At 36.5% G+C, this 17,191-nt stretch overlaps 1 protein-coding gene across 1 annotated transcript in view; it reads left to right on the top strand.

Annotated features, from left to right (window-relative positions):
• Positions 1 to 17,191, top strand: part of KIF6 (kinesin family member 6) — a gene marked incomplete at its 3' end in the record, with an annotated part of 371,372 nt that overhangs the window by 63,838 nt on the left and 290,343 nt on the right. The window contains exon 4 of the mRNA XM_082848404.1: positions 14,880 to 15,027. Within this exon, the coding sequence (XP_082704530.1) occupies positions 14,880 to 15,027 (148 nt within the window). The remainder of the gene's footprint in view (positions 1 to 14,879; positions 15,028 to 17,191) is intronic.

The raw sequence follows: 17,191 nt of genomic DNA, 5'->3' as shown, positions 1-17,191 counted from the left end.
TCTATTCTCTTTTGTATCCCTTCAAAATATACACAAAAAAATGAATTCAGACTTTATGCAAGATTCTGCTCAAATAAATTTCTGTAGACAATGGATTTTTCCACATTACTGTATAAAACTTTTGTTTCATTTTAGTTGCCTCTTTAGATGGTCATCTGAAAATGATTATGCATTTAATGAATCTAAGTGTTTATTCTCAAGGGTCACAGAAAAAATATCTGTCAGAAATGCTACAGTAAATGCATTTTTCATAATGTAAATAAGATAAAAATTTAGCCTTCACTTTTTAATACAGTATACTGGACTTGAAACTAAAACATAGTTCAGAACTGGATTGTGTTCAGAAGGGGTCATTTTCTTCTATTGAAGTTTCATGCATTTCTGTTATGTTTCCAGATTTAAGCTGCTTATTATTAATACTGAGACAAAATGGTTTCTTCAGAAACTTGGGAAATAATAAACAACCTCAATTAGAGAGCACTTTGGCCTGGATTTGGTCCATGAACTTATGGACATGAAGCCGTTTAGTGTGCTTACATCTTGAGAATCCTTTCAAGGGAGTCTGTTTGGATTATGTACCCTGTGATGTGTTTGCCTCTTGCAAAGTTTGGTTTGAAGTAGTTGGGACAAGACTGTGAACAAATCCCTGAGAATCAGAGAGCTGGAAAGAACCTAAAAAGGTCCTTTTTCTTAGCCCCTGTATCCAAGGAGAAGAATTTGCAAATCATTCAAGACAGACGGTTGCTGATCCTGTTTTTGTGACACATCCAAGAGTGGGAGTTCTGATTGTGCCAAAGGGACTGTTTGAGAAGAAAGCACCCAACATCCCTGTTCTCCCATCTAATTTAAAACTTATTCAATGTGAGCAATGATGGGAGAGATATCCAGTCTGTTTCTTGGGTGGTTGATGGTGTGAGGGGGTTTACCTATGACGTTTCAAAATCTGGAAGATTTGTTCATGCTCATACCATTCTTATATTTAGTTCAATTTAGTTTACTTAAAAAAAAATCATAGTGTTAATCTCTTAACATTTATCTGAGTTACTTTATACCAGGGGTTGCAAAACTCAAAATTCCACAGAGGGAAGGCAGCTAATCTGAAATAAGCTGGTGAGGGGAATAGGGAGTGGTACTATCTGTTCCCAAATTGGGGAGCACTGGTCCTGTAGGATAAGAGCATTCAGATTAAATTTTGTTAAAAAAAGATAGTGCTGGACAAACAAAATGCTCTTTTGACTGAATCTGGTCTATGAGTTTCTTTTTTGTGACCCTAGTCCAATAACCAGTGTTCCCATAGACACTTACAAAAAGCTTTATATAATGATCCCAAGTGTATCAATTACCACTTAATCTACATTTGCAGTTTTATTTTTCTGACAAAAACACATTTTGAATGTGTAGGTTGTTTTTAATCTAGATATCCTTGCCTTGGATATTCCTTTCCAAAAAATAACTAGTGGTTGATTTAGGTCAACTAAGGTTAGCCATGTAACCCACTTTATTTTTCTTACTAGGATTTACAGCTAGATCAATACATCATAAAAGTGGATCTCTCAAGACCTTAGAATGATCTTGCCAGAGAGTGCTTTTAGAAGGACGATGTCTAAACCAAGGAAAACTAAACTTATATGCCTTTAACCAGTACATCCATGTTACATATCTCAAGGGGGCATGATTCAGCATAGTCTTCATGAATGACAGCACTGTGCCCCTCTGGGGGAGTGATGGCATTCACAGGGACCACACTGTGGCTAGCACTCCATTATTGTACAGAGATGCAGCCCTGCCTTCAGGTCTAGGCTAGTATCATACATTTGGGAAGCAACTGAGTCTAAGAAATCAGGGAGTTTAGGGGACTGTGGCAAACGGGAGAACGCATGTCCCACATAAGCATTCTTGTAGGCAAGATTCATTGCCAGCTTGAGATCTCTGGTGTAAACCAAGGTACGAAAGATGTTTTGCAGGTCGCTCCAGAAACTTTGTTTTAGTTAGGACTCTTCTGTTTACATAAAATAGAATCCCATCTCAAAGAAAAGAGAGGATTTCTTGGCTCACATAACTGGGTTAGCTCAGAGAATTGAAGGGGGTGCTGCAAAAATCAGGGTCATTGCTACTTGAACTAGGTACGTGACAAGGCTAAGATTCCTTCCCCAGCCATCTGACCCATGCTTGGTTCTGCTTCTTCCCTGTGCAGAAAGACAGGGGAGATGGCCCCTGGCAGCCATGGTTCAAGGACCCCAGCAAAAAGGAAGCTTTTTTCGGCTCAAAATTTGTATGGGAGGGATTCTTATTTGCTCTGCTTGAGGCATGTCATCAGCCTCTTAGAAGAATAACTGTTACAGACAGGGCAGGAGTTGGGGGGACCGTGGTGGAATGAGGTGGTGTGATTGGCCAGGCCTGAGTTATAAGCCCTGCACACTTGCCTGTTCTTCATGAGCTTGAAGAATGGAATGGAGTGGGTGAAGGGTTTATTATCAGAAGAAGAGGGACTAAGAAAGCTTGCTGGGCAGAACAATTTAGCTCTCCAGTCTACTGCCTTCTCAAGTTTCCCTGAAGCGTAGGTTGCCCTCACTATTTTTTTCTACCTACTTCCCCTTTATAGCAAAGGGAATGCCCCCATGACCAAAATTTGCTGGAAATTTTACAAATTACGGGTTCGCTTGGCTTAACAGATGGGAAGATTATTTTTATTTATGGCAAAATGGAGTCATGTTAATTGTGTTAATTATGAGTTGCTACTGTCTTGGGTTCAAATTCCTCTTAAAAATTCAAGATGCTGAATTATGCACTCAGAAATATTCTGAAAGTGAAACAAGTAAGAGTCACTTATCATATTCTCTGTAAAAGACAATTGGCTGCACCAAAGAGCTGCTTGAGGCTACTTCTGAGGGACTTTATTCTAGAAGAAGGGCTGCAGTGGACAGAAATGAACTGTTCTGAAAATTAAAACCGAATAAAAATTAGTCAATTTCAGCTACTGGGGCTCTTAGAACTGGGTGACAGGCAAGATGAAGTAATAAGGTAGCTATGTATTTACAATAGGGACCTTAATTTTGATAATTCTGGTCCAGATTAGTCTTATTGATGTACAGATTTTTAGTCAAATTAAACATACTGTATAGTATAATATCTATTTGCTTAAAAAATTCTGCTCTTAGTACTAACTAGTTTATTTGTGTTTTCTGGTGAACTAATTTGATTCGTTCTGATAAAAAGTTTTTAAAATTATAAATAATGTATTTCTTTGTATTTTATTAATTTTTCTAAGTCTCAACTGCATGATCTTTTAAGGTACTACCTCACTTGCCTCTCTCCCCTCAAAAATAAAGGCAGCCCCACCCAGATATGATTCCATCCTGCTCCTGAATCAAACAGCTGTTTAAGTATAGTTCAGATATCTGTTTTCCAGAAATACCTTAGAAGGATTCTTCTATTGAACAAAAAGTAGTTAGAAAACTGCTAATGACACCAATTATAAAATCCGTGATTCTATTACTTTGTTGTTGTTTTCAAATCTGCTTAGCTCTTCAAATTTGAGGGACTATAATATCATTTGTTTGGTTTAGTGAGCTAAATTCTCATCACAGTAATAATTTGTTGTTGATTGCTTTGAGTTAGATGTTGTATAAGGAGCTTTCTAAAGCCTTCTCATCTAGTTAAACAAAATAAAGTCTCACTTTTGCAGATACTTCTAGAAGGTTTCTTCTACTTGCGGTTAAACAAATAGTAATAAAAGTGAAAAACTAAAATGATTTGTATTTTTTCTAGTATGTAAATGTGATGTGTGTGGAATAATACTCCAGTTTATAATCTGCAAGAGGCCTGAAGCTTTATTTTTGTTTTATTCATGCAAATACTGGAAGATCAGAAATGACAAAGTATCTTAGCTTTGTAATTTAAATTTCTAGGGAAAAATGCGTTTTTCAAAAGGAAAGAGAGGGTTTCTACAATGGAGCTTTCATCTGATATCAAACTTTGGTTTATAAAGCATTGGTTTATTTACATAAATCAGAACTGTCTCTAGCTAGGATGATTTAGGCAGTAACCTGCATTGTTGGTTTTAGGAAGTTCTGAAATATTTCTTAACAAAAATGTGTATCCCATTGTTCATTGCTGAAATTCATCATTTGCTTTTCATTACTTTTATTAGTTATTACTTTCTCTTTCTGTCTTTTAAAAATACTACTACTGGTGGGAATGTAAATTGATGCTGTCACTGTGGAAAACATGGAGGTTCCTTAAAAAACTAAAAATAGGGGCTTCCCTGGTGGCGCAGTGGTTGAGAGTCCACCTGCCGATGCAGGGGACATGGGTTCATGCCCCGGTCTGGGAAGATCCCACATGCCGCAGAGCGGCTGGGCCCGTGAGCCATGGCTGCTGAGCCTGTGCGTCCGCAGCCTGTGCTCCGCAACGGGAGAGGCCACAACAGTGAGAGGCCCGCGTACCGCAAAATAAATAAATAAATAAATAAATAAATAAATAAATAAATAAATAAATAAAAATAGAGTTACCATGTGATCCAGCAATCCCACACCTGGGCATACATCTGGAGAAAACTCTAATTTGAAAAGATACATGCACCCCAGTGTTCATTGCAGCACTATTTACAATAGCCTAGATGTGGAAGCAACCTAAATGTCCTTCGACAGTTGAATGAATAAAGAAGATGTGGTATGTATATACAATGGAATACTACTCAGCCATAAAAAAGAATGAAATAATGCTATTTGCAGCAATCTGAATGGGCCTGTGGATTACCATACTAACTGAAATAAGTCAGACAGAGAAAGACAAATATCATATAATATCACTTATTTGTGGAATCTAAAATAGAACAGTAATGGACTTATTTACAAAACAGAAACAAACTCACAGACATAGAAAACAAACTTATGGTTATCAAAGGGGAAAGGGGGTGAGGAATAAATTAGGAGTTTAGGATTAGCAGATACAAACTACTACATATAAGACAGATAAACAACAAGGTCCTACTGTATAGCACAGGGAACTATATTCACAATCTTATAATAACCTATAATGGAAAAGAATAACTGAATCACTTTGCTGTACACCTGAAAGTAACATGACATTGTAAATTAACTATACTTCAATTAAAAAAGAAGAGTAAGAGACACCAAGAAAAATAAAATAAAACAAAAAATCACATATGCAAATAGAGAATTCTATAGCTTCAAACTCATTCTTCAAAAATTAAGAAGAAATTAAGGCATTCCCAGGTAAACATAAACCAAGAGAATTTGTCACTCGAAAACTAGCCAGTGCATTTAAGCAAGAAATGAAATAAAAGATATCTAGATTGGAAATGAAGAAGTAAAAGTATCTCTATTTGCAGATGACATAATTGTGTATATAAGAAAATCTTGAGGAATCCACTATAAAATGATTATAAGTAATAAACACATTCAGCAAGTTTGCAGGATATAATATCTATGTAAAAAAATCACTTGTATTTCTACACAGTAGCAATGACCAATCTGAAAACAAAATTAAAATATAAATATTAGGAGAAACTTGTTAATTTCTGCAAAGAAAGATGTCCAAACTAGTCTTTTGGCATTTTGAATACGTTGTTCCATTGCCTTCTGGCCTCCATCGTTCCTGTTGAAAAATCCATCGTTAATCTTACTGAAGATTCCTTCTAGGTAGTCAGTCACTTCTCTTTTGCTACATTTAAGGTTTGCTTTGTCTTTAGACAGTTTGATTATGACATGTCTAGACTTGGATACCTTTGAGTTTGTCCTACGTGGAGTATACCGAGATTCTTTTTTTTTTTTTTTTTTTGCGGTACACAGGCCTCTCACTGTTGTGGCCTCTCCCGTTGCAGAGCACAGGCTCCAGATGCGCAGGCTCAGCGGCCATGGCTCACAGGCCCAGCCGCTCCGTGACATGTGGGCTCTTCCCAGACCGGGGCATGAACCCGTGTCCCCTGCATCGGCAGGCGGACTCTCAACCACTGCGCCACCAGGGAAGCCCCTATACTGAGATTCTTCAAAATATATTATAGATTAATGTTTCCCATCAAATTTGGGAAGTTTCGAGCCATTATTTTTTTAAATATTTCTCCCCTCTCCATCTGGGACTCCCATTATGTGTATGCTGATCTCTTAAGTTTCTATTTATTTTTCTTCATTCTTTTTAATTTCTTTTCCTCAGATTGGATAATCTCAATTGACCTACCCTGCAGTTTACTGACTCTTTCTTGTATTAAGTCAAATGTGCTGTTCTAGTGAATTAAAAAAAAAAAGTTTTGGTTATCTTAATTTTCAACTCCAGAATTTCTACTGGTTCTTTTTTTTTTTGCGGTACGTGGGCCTCTCACTGCTGTGGCCTCTCCCATTGCGGAGCACAGGCTCCAGACGCGCAGGCTCAACAGCCATGGCTCACGGGCCCAGCCACTCTGCAGCATGTGGGATCGTCCCGGACCGGGGCACGAACCCATGTCCCCTGCATTGGCAGGCGGACTCTCAACCACTGTGCCACCAGGGAAGCCCTACTGGTTCTTTTTTAAAAATTTATTTTTATTAATATTCTTTTTTATGTGAGATCTTATTCTCATACTTTCTTTAATTCTCTAAACATGCTTTACTTTTGTTCTCTGAACATATTTATAATAAATAAATTATTTAACTAGTTAGTGAGCCGTAGTCTGGGCTTCCTCCAGGACTGTTTCTATTAAACATTTTATTTCTTGTGTATGGGAAATACTTTCCTATTTCTTTGTGGGTCTCAAAACTTTTTTGTTGGAAAACTGGGCGTTTTAAGTAATATAATATGTCAGTTCTGAAAATCACATGCCTACCCTCCCCAGGGTTTGTTATTGTTGTTTGTTATTGTTGTTTGTTATTGTTGTTGCTGCTGCTGGTTTGTTTGTTTAGTGAATTTTCTAGACTAATTCTGTAAAGTCTGTATTCTTTGTTGTATGTAGCCTCTGAAATCCCTGCTCAGTTGCTTGGTCATCAGCTAATGATTGGACAGAGATTTCCATAAATGCCTTGAACCAGTTTCCAAGCTTTTGATGAAGAACTCTGTGTATGTGTTGGGGCACCCCTTCAATGCTCTAGAAATTTATAACTCTGCCTTAGCCTTCATTTTATGCTTGTGCAGAGCCTCAAGGTCAGCCAGAAGTGAGATATAATGACCTTCTCAGGTCTTCCCTGGGCATGCACATAGCCCTGCATGTGTATGTGTCCCTCTAGAGCCCCAGGAATATATCATAACTTTTCAAACCCCCTCATAGACATATCATTCCACAGATGTTTATTGTAAGCTTTTGTTCACCCTCTTGTTTGCCTCCTAGCATTGCAGGTTAGGGCAACTGTAATATTAGACACTTAACACTGATTTTTTTTTGTTTTTCAATAAACACCATGCGGAGAGGCTCTTTGCACTGAGTAAACTCTGAGTCAGGTCAGACAATGACAGGTGCTCAGAGTGGGGCTTTTCCAGGTAGCTTCCAGACAGATCAGAGAAGTACATTTATTTGGGCTTTTTGGGGAGCTCCAAACCTGTACTGCCCCCCAATCGTTGCTAGTCTCCTGGTTGCTAGTTTGCACAGTCATACTTACTGTGGTTGCAAGGCTATTGTCTTTCAAGGCTACAGTGGAGTTGGGAATGATTAGGTTAAAATATCATAAAGCTCACTGTTTTTACTGATACTCAGCCATTTTTCTTGAGTAAGCACTCCTTGGACTGTTGTGAGCCTTTGGATAACTTCTAGGGTTTTGAAAATTTTGATTTTTACTATATTTGCCACTGTTCCCATTGTTCTTGTGGAGAAGTAAATTTTAAAGGTCCTTATCCCACCATCTTTATTTTTAATTAGTATTTTCCCTTAAGACAGATGAGACTGGAAGCATATGAAATTTCCCAGTGCCCAATGGAGAGGGGGCAGATTGAGTTTGGATGAGGAGGCTGTACAGAAAGGAACTGGAGACAAATTTTGCCCATTTACATTTCTTTGTTTATTTTTTATTGTAGCAATGTAATACAGAAATAGCCATAGAGTATATATAGGTGGAACTTATATTTAAAAATCTTTATAGAGCATTCTATGAAGCTTTGCCATTTGGTTTTCTATTCCACTGAAGATGGGGGGAGAGTGAGCACATATTAGAGGATAGTATATTAAGACAACTGGTAGAAAGAGAGAATATTTAAGTTAAAAAAGTAGATATAACAATCATCAGGTGCCAGTGTAGCACACTACAGTACTCACTTTTCATAGGCTGTAGCTAAATCAAAATGAAAATGCTAATTTGTTCTCTGTATCCTTTGCTTTTCAAGACAGGAATGCCTAATATATTTTAGAAGGTTTTCTATCAAAAAACAATAAAATGTTTAATGTTTGATACTTAAAGTCATAGACTTCATTTACCTAGAGCATTTATGGCTAAGAAATTTATATTCAAATGACATTGCTAATGGGATAGTGCTATATAACTGGTGACAAATTCTGTTGAGCAGAAATATTCTATAATAATCCAGCTCCCGTAGCCCAAGGCTCCAGACTGGCCATAGCACCAGGCTGGCTCCTGTGAACCAGCCTCCAAGCCAGCTCCTGTGAACTCAGGCTCCCAATCCACCCCTGCTCTTGACTGGACCCAGATGCCAGACCAACCCCAGTGATTCCCAGTGCCTGGTCAGCCTCTGTGGACACAAGATCCAAGTTCACCCATGCAGGCATGACATCACCAAAGGAAATGATAAAGCTCCAATGACCGGCCCTAAAGAAATAGAGATCTATGTACTTTCTGACAAAGCATTCAGAATAACCTGCTTAAAGAAATGTAGTGAACTACAAGAAAACAAAGATAGACAACTAAATGAAATTAGGAAAACAATGCATGAACAAAATAGGAAGTTCAACAAAGAAATAGAAACCATTAAAAAAACAAACAAAATCCTAGGGTCAATGAGTACAATAACTGAACTGAAGGTTCATTAGAAAGCTTCCGTAGCAGATTCAACCAAGCAGAAGCAAGAATTGATTAACTAGAAAAAAAGTCATTTGAAATCATCCAGTTAGAGGAGCAAAAAGAATGAAAAAGAGTGAAGAAAACCTACATGAAGTATGGGATACCATTAAAAGAATCTACTCATTATTAAAGTCCCAGAAGGAGAACAGAGGGATAAAAAAAAGGTGCAGAAAGCTTATTTAAAGAAATAATGGCTAAGAATTCTCAAATCTGGGGCAAGATTTGGACATCCATATTCCTGGAGCTAATAGGTCACCCCAAAATTTCAGACCAAAATGGTCTTATCCAAGACATATTAAAATAAAACTGTCTAAAATCAAAGACAAAGAGAAAAATTTAAAAACACCAAGAAAAAAAAGTCCTCACAATAAGGGAAACCCCATAAGGCTATCAGCAGATTTCTCAGCATAAACTTTGCAGCCCAGGAGAGAGTGGAATGATATATAAAAGTGCTGAAAGAAGAAAAGAAAAAATCCTGCCAACCAAGAATACTTCACTGGCAAAGTTGTCTTTCAGAAATGAGGGAGAGATACTTTCCCAAACAAACAAAAGCTGATGGAATTTATCACCACTAGACCTGCCTTACAAGAAATGCTGAAAGGAGTTCTTCAAGCTGAAAAGAAAAGACACTAATTAGCAACATGAAAGCATATGAAAAGATAAAACGTACTGGTAAAGGTAAGTATATAGTCAATTTCAGAACACTTTAATACTGTAATATGGTGATGTGTTAATTGTTTAACTCTAGTATAGAGTTTAAAATGCAAAAGTACTAAACATAACTATAGCTACAATATTTTGTTAATGAATACACAATATAAAAAGAGGTATTGTGATATCAAAAACTAAATATGGGGCAAGGAGTAAATGGGTAGAATTTTGGGTATGTGATCAAATGGGTATGTGATCAAAGTTAAGTTGTTATCAACCTAAAATAAACTGTTATATCGTTAAGATGTTTTATGTAAGCCTCATAATAACCAAAAAGCAAAAACTTATAGGATATACACAAAAGATAGAAAGGAGGGAATCAGAGCATACCACGTGGAAAACCATCAATTCACAAGGAAAGACAGGAAAAGAGGAAGAAAGGGACAAAGGAACTACAAAGCAGCCAGAAAGCAATGAATAAGATGACATTATTAAATCCTTACCTATCAATTATTACTTTAAATGTTAATGGATTAAATTCTCCAGTCAAAAGGCACAGAGTAGTTGAATGGATTAAAAAACAAGACCCAACTATATACTGCTGATAAGAGACTCACTTCAGTTTTAAGGACACATGTAGACCTCAAGTGAAGGGATGGAAAAATATATTTCACACACATGGAAACCAAAAGAAAGCAAGAGTGTTCTTATATCAGACAAAGTAGACTTTAAACCAATAAATGTAACACGAAACAAAGTTAATCATAATGATAAAAGAGTCAATTCATCATGAAGATATAATAATTGTAAATATATATGCATCCAACATCAGAGCACCTAAGCAAATGCTAACAGATCTGAAGGTATAAGTAGGCAATACAATAATAGTAGTGGAATTCAATACCTCTCTCTCAACAATGGATAGATAATCCAGATGGAAGATCAATAAGAAAACATTGGATGTGAACTATACGTTAAACCAAATGGACTTACCAGACCTATACAGAACATTCCTACCAACAGCAGCAGAATGCATTCTTCTCAAGCATACATGGAACATTCTCCATGTGTGATAGATCATATATTAGGTCACCAAAAAACCTTACAATATCTAAGAACATTAATTATACCAAATATCTTTTCCAACCACAATGGTATGAAACTAGAAATCAATAACAGGAGGAAAACTGGAAAATTCCCAAATGTGTGGAAATTAAACAACACACTTCTGAATAAACAAAGGGTCAAAGAAGAAATCAAAAGAGGAATCTAAAAATAGCTTGAAAGAAACACAAATGGAAACACAACACACTAAAACTTATGGGATGCAACAAAAGCAGTTCTAAGAGGGAAGTTTATAATTATAAATGCTTACATTAAGAAAAAGAAAGATTACAAATAACCTAACTTTAAAACTCAAGGAACTAGAAGAAGAAGAACAAACTAAGCCCAAAGTTAGAAGATGGAAGGAAATAGAGATCAGAGCAGAAATGAGCAAAATAGAAACCAGAAAGACAATAGAAAAAAAATCAATGAAATGAAAAGCTGTTTTTTTAAAAAAGATAAACAAAATTGACAAACCTTTAGCTAGCCTAAGAGTAAAAGGTAGAATTCTCAAATAAAGTCAGAGATGAAAACAGAGACATAACAGCTGACATCACAGAAATACAAAGGATCATAAGAGACTACTGTGAACCTTAATATGCCAACAAATTGAATAACCTAGAAAAACTTTTTTAGAAATATGCAGTGTAGCAAGATGGAATCATGAAGAAATAGAAACTTTGAACAGACCAATAACAGTAAAGAAATTGAATCAGTAATCAGAAACCTTTCAACAAAGAAAATCTTGGGACCAGATGGTTTCACTGGTGAATTCTACCAGATATCTAAAAATTATCACCTTTTCATCCTTTTCAAACTCTTCTAAAAAAATTAGAGAGGAGGGAACATTCCCAAATTCATTTTACAAGGCCAGCATTACACTGATAACAAGCCAGACTAAGGACACCACAAAACTATAGACTAATATCCCTGTTGAATATAGATGCAAAACTTCTCAACAGAATACTAGAAAACTGAATTCAACAGCATATTAAAAGGATCATACACAATGTTCAAATAGGATTATCCCCGGAATGCAGGGATGATTCAACGTATGCAAATCAATAAATGTGATACACCACAGTAATGGAATAGAAGATAAAAATCATTTGATCATCTCAATAGGTGCAGAAAAAGCATTTGACAGAATTCAACATTCTTTCAAGATAAAAACTCTCAACTAAATTGAGTATAAAAAGAATGTACCTCAACATAATAAATGCCATATATAATAAAACCACAGCTAACATCATACTCAATGGTGAAAGCTTTAAAACTTTCCTACTAAAATCAGGAATAAGACAAGAGTGCCCACTTTTACCACTTCCATTCAACATAATACTGGAAGTCCAAGCCAGAGCAATTAGGCAAGAAAAAGAAATAAAAGCCATCCATATTTGAGAGGAAGAAGTAAAATTGTCTCTGTTTGTAGATGATATGATCTTACATATAGAAAATCCTAAAGAATCCACCAAAAAACTGTTGGAACTAATCAACAAATTCCCTAAAGTTGCAGGATACAAAATGAAAATACAGAGATCGGTTGTGTTTCTATACACTAGCAACAAAATATCTGAAAAAGAAAGAAAAAATACAATTTAATTTACAATAACATCGAAACCAATAAAATACTTAGAAATAAATTTAACCAAGGAGGTGAAAGATCTGTACACTGGAAGTTACAAGACATTGAAGAGGAAACTGAAGAAGACACAAATAAGTGGAAAGATATACCATGTTCTTGGATCAGAAGAATTAATATTGTTAAAATGAACATACTACCTAAAGCCATCTATAGATCCAATGCAATCCCTATTAAAATTTCAATGGCATTTTTCACCAAAATAGAAAAAAAATCCTGAAATTTGTAAGGAACTACAAAAGAACTTGAGCAGCTGAAGCAATCCTGAGAAAGAAGAACAAAGCTGGAGGCATCATACTACCTGATTTCAAGAGAAGAAAAGGGAACCCTTGTACACTGTCATTGGAAATGTAAGTTGGTGCAGCCACCATGGAAAACAGTATAAAGTTTCCTTAAAAAATTAAAAACAGAACTACCATATGATTTGGCAGTCCCACTTCTGGGTATACCTTCAGTATCTGTGGGGGATTGATTCCAGGACCCCTTGCATTTACCAAAATCCATGAATACTCAAGTCCCATATTTGGTTCTCTGTATCCTGTGGGTTTCAAATCTGTGGATTCAACTAACCCTGGATGGAAATTTCAATACATAGTTGGTTGAATTTGCAGGTATGAAACCCTTGAATACAGAGGGCTGGTTGTATTTATTGAAAAAGAAAATCTATGTCAAAGTGGATCCACACAGTTCTAACCCAAGTTGTTCAAAGGTCAACTATATATCCAAAGGAAATGCAATCACTATCTCAAAGAGATAATCTGCACTTCCAAGACAATTGCCAAGGCATGGAAAAACTTGTGTCTATCTATGGATGAATAGATAAAATGTGGTATATTTTCACAATGGAATATTATTCAGCTTTAAAAAAGAAGGAAATCCTGCCTTTTGTGACAAGATAGATAGACCTTGAGAGCACTGTGCTAAGTGAAATAAGTCAGAGAAAGACAAATACTATATGTTCTCACTTATATATGGAATCTATAAAAACAACCTCATAGAAATAGAGAGTACATGGGACTTCCCTGGTGGTGCAGTGGTTAAGAATCCGCCTGCCAATGCAGGGGACACGGGTTCAATCCTTGGTCTGGGAAGACCCCACATGCTGCAGAGCAACTAAGCCCATGTGCCACAACTACTGAAGCCCACGCACTGCAACTACTGAACCCACGCGCTGCAACTACTGAAACCCGCATGCTCTAGGGCCCACGTGCCGCAACTACTGAGCCCGCATGCTGCAACTACTGAAGCCTGTGCACTGCATAGAGCCCATGCTCTGCAACAAGAGAAGCCACTGCAATGAGAAGCCTGTGCACTGCAACAAAGAGTAGCCCCCGCTTGCCACAACTAGAGAAAGCCTGCTCGCAGCAACGAAGACCTAATGCAGCCAAAAATAAATTTAAAAATAAATAAATAAAAATTTTAAAAAGAGAAAAAAAATAGAGAGTAGAATGGTGGTTACCTGGGACTATGGGGTAGAGGAAATGGGGAGATGTTGGCCAAAGGGTATAAACTTCCAGTTAAAAGATGGGTAAGTTCTGGGCATCTAATATACAGCACAGTGACTGTAGGTAACGGTACTGTATTATGTATTTACAAGTTGTTAAGAGAGTAAATCTTAAATGTTATCACCACAAAGTATACTTTTTTCCACAAGTATTTGAGGTGATGGATATGTTGATGGATGTGTTAACTAAACTTACTGTGGTAATCATTTCACAATATATACGTGTCAAATCATCACATTGCACACCTTAATCTTATATATGTTATATGTCAATTATATCTCAGTAAACCTGGGAAAAAAGAGACATTAGATTAAAAAGTAAGGAGATTTTTATAGAGTTTGTAATAATGTTTCAATTGGTTCATTAATTGTGACAAATGTACAATACTAGTGTAAGATATTAACAATAGAAGAAACTAGCTGTGGGATATATGTGAACTCCCTGTACTATCTTTGCAACTTTTTTGTAAATATAAAAGGGTAGACTACATTTGACCCTTGAACAATGCAGGGGATGGGGCACCAACCCTCCCCGCAGTTGAAAATCCAAGTATAGCTTTACAGCCATCCCCCTGTATCCATGGTTTTGCATCTGGGGATTCAACCAACTGAGGATCGTGTAGTACTGTAGTATGTATTTAGTGAAGAAAATCTGCTTATGAGTGGACCCACACAGTTCAAACCCCTGTTGTTCAAGGGTCAATTGTATTCTAAAATAATAATTTGAAATAAAGAAAATATTTAAGATGACTGGATCCCATTTGAGTTATAGGTCCTCTCTCAGAAAAAAGGATTGATGTGCTGAGACTCCTAGATAAAAAATAATTTCTAGCTAGATAGTCACATACATAAATATTTTTATAGATATTTCTATAAGTGTCTTTTCAGTAGTGTTGAATCAAGTTGCTCTTAGAATACCAGCCATTTAATACAAATGCAATTAGCCATTTTGATATTAAAAGTTTGCTATTTCTTTATGTAGTGTACTGTCAGGTTACAATGGTACCATCTTTGCATATGGACAAACAGGCAGCGGTAAGACATTCACCATCACAGGTGGGGCAGAGCGCTACAGTGACAGAGGCATTATCCCAAGGACACTGTCATACATTTTTGAGCAATTACAAAAGGTATGAAGCTTTAAGTTCATTTTATATTTGATATATTCAGCAAAAATTTACTGTGGGCGGAAAATTTATCGTGACATTTTGTTATACCTAAATGAGGAAATATTGTGTAGTAACTCTGGCATTTACATTTAAGGAAAGTTTGGGATTTTGCTGAAGAGGTGAAAATCCAGAAGGTGCTTCTCATTAAAGGGGATGCTACTACAGCAAAGGCTCAAAGGGAGTTTGTTCTGATACACCCATGGAGGTTAAAACACATTTTACCAACTTTTATATTTGTCATTAAATTGAAGAATATCCTTTTGCCAAAATGGACCTTTGTTTTAGCTACTAAAGCACTGAATAGGATAATGTGGTTGTACTTTTTCACACTTTTAATGGAAGCCCAGAGGAATTTACCACAGTAAAAATCCTATTGCAATTAATATTATTATAAAGGGGAGTTTCCTATCTATATTATATGCATCATTTATTGTATGGTTCCAAATGCCTGTTGCTTTATCAAGATTTAATAAAACTAACAATGTAGGTACCTCTATCCCCATTTTATAGTTGGGAAGACTGAGTCTTGGGATATATTTATTTTCCTCTGCATCCTCATAAGTAGCTGATCTGGAGCTTCCATCCCAGGTCTGTGTGATGCCAAACTCTGTGCTTTTTAACCACTACATACCCTGCCTCTGGGTATCAGACTGGCTTTATTTTAATGGTTGTATTTAAACAAACTCTATGTAATGAGTCACTTAACTTCTCTGGGTTTCAGTTCTGCCCTCTGTGAAAGTAGGGACTAAATTGTACTAGAGGATCTCCAGCGTCCCTACTAGTTCCAACAATTCTTTGGTTGTAGCAATTCTGTATAACAAATGTCCTAACTAGGTCAGTGTAACAGTCTTTCCAAAATATCTCAACTGTATGCTGCTTGTATTCTGAGTTGCAAAGATGAGAAGTTGCTGAGATCTGCATAATTCTAATTTCCACCCATAAAGTAGCAATTACCCATTAGTTCAGCTCATCACTCACTAGCGCAAACATGCCAGCTCTGCATGCCAGAAAATTTGGAAAAGCAAGGGTAGCGTATAGTGTATATGTTGGATCCAAATCCTTTCTTTTCATTTACTCATTTATTTCTGACATTAGCTCTTCTGTTTTGTTCCCAGATTTCGCCAACTGGGAATATAATTTCTAATAGTTTTTGTTGCTGTGGCCTAATGTGGGAGCGTGCTGTCTTGGGAAAATCATTGAAGTTGGTGCAGGCCAACCTGGTTCTAAGTGCACTACTCACAGGATGTGGCCTTGGGCAGTTCCTTAATGCCTCAGGCTTGTGGAGTAGCTGTGAGAGTTGAATATACTGTATTTAAAGATATTGTCCAGTTCCTGGCACATAGGAGATGCTCAAAAAATGATAGTTATTACTATTGCCATTAATATCCATATATATATGCACGTGGCCAAATGATTGCTGAACAATTTCAAAGAATCCTTTGAAACTTAGAACAAATGAAGCTAATTCCCCTGATTAAGTTAAACAGAATAAACAAATTCTTTCCTAATAGAAAATCTATTTGTCTCTTTCTAAATTTTGTCTGTGGTTACCAAAATACAGTTTTAAAAGTCTAAATATCTCCCAAGTACCTACCATCTGTTGGGTTCATTATTTTATATCTGTTTGTCATTGACATTACTCTAAACCCCATTTCATTCCAAATGATTCTAAATAACTTCTTGGTTTGGAGAGAGCCCATCAGATCAGCTTATAGCCAGGACAACTCCTTGTAGACGAGCAGATTAACACAATGGGGTACAACACATTAGTTATAACCCGACTGAGCTATGGTGAAACAAGTCAGAGGCAACTTTGTAGTTCTTCATAAAGTTTGTCCTCATTGTTTAGCGGAAAAATGCTGACAGGTACTCAGATGCTCCCAGTTGATTACTTTAGAGGACACATGGTGCTCTCCAGAATCCTTAAAGGAAATATTTGACTTATGCAATGTATTTATTTCAAGATAAACTAAGAACTAGTGCATACTGGGTCCTAAAATGCCTGTGAGTGTGATAGGAGCACATTTGCAAAGATTTTAAAAGAAGAAAATTGATTCCATTTATTTTAGAAATCACTGCTCATTATTTTTGAGTATCGTAAGGTTCATACTTGTTTGGGGGCAAG

Source organism: Leucopleurus acutus (genome assembly GCF_964270905.1).
Source record: "Leucopleurus acutus genome assembly, chromosome: 10".
In the NCBI taxonomy this organism is placed as follows: domain Eukaryota; kingdom Metazoa; phylum Chordata; class Mammalia; order Artiodactyla; family Delphinidae; genus Leucopleurus; species Leucopleurus acutus.
The sequence above is the reverse complement of the archived record's forward strand: the minus strand, read 5'-3'. Positions and strand labels throughout refer to the sequence as shown.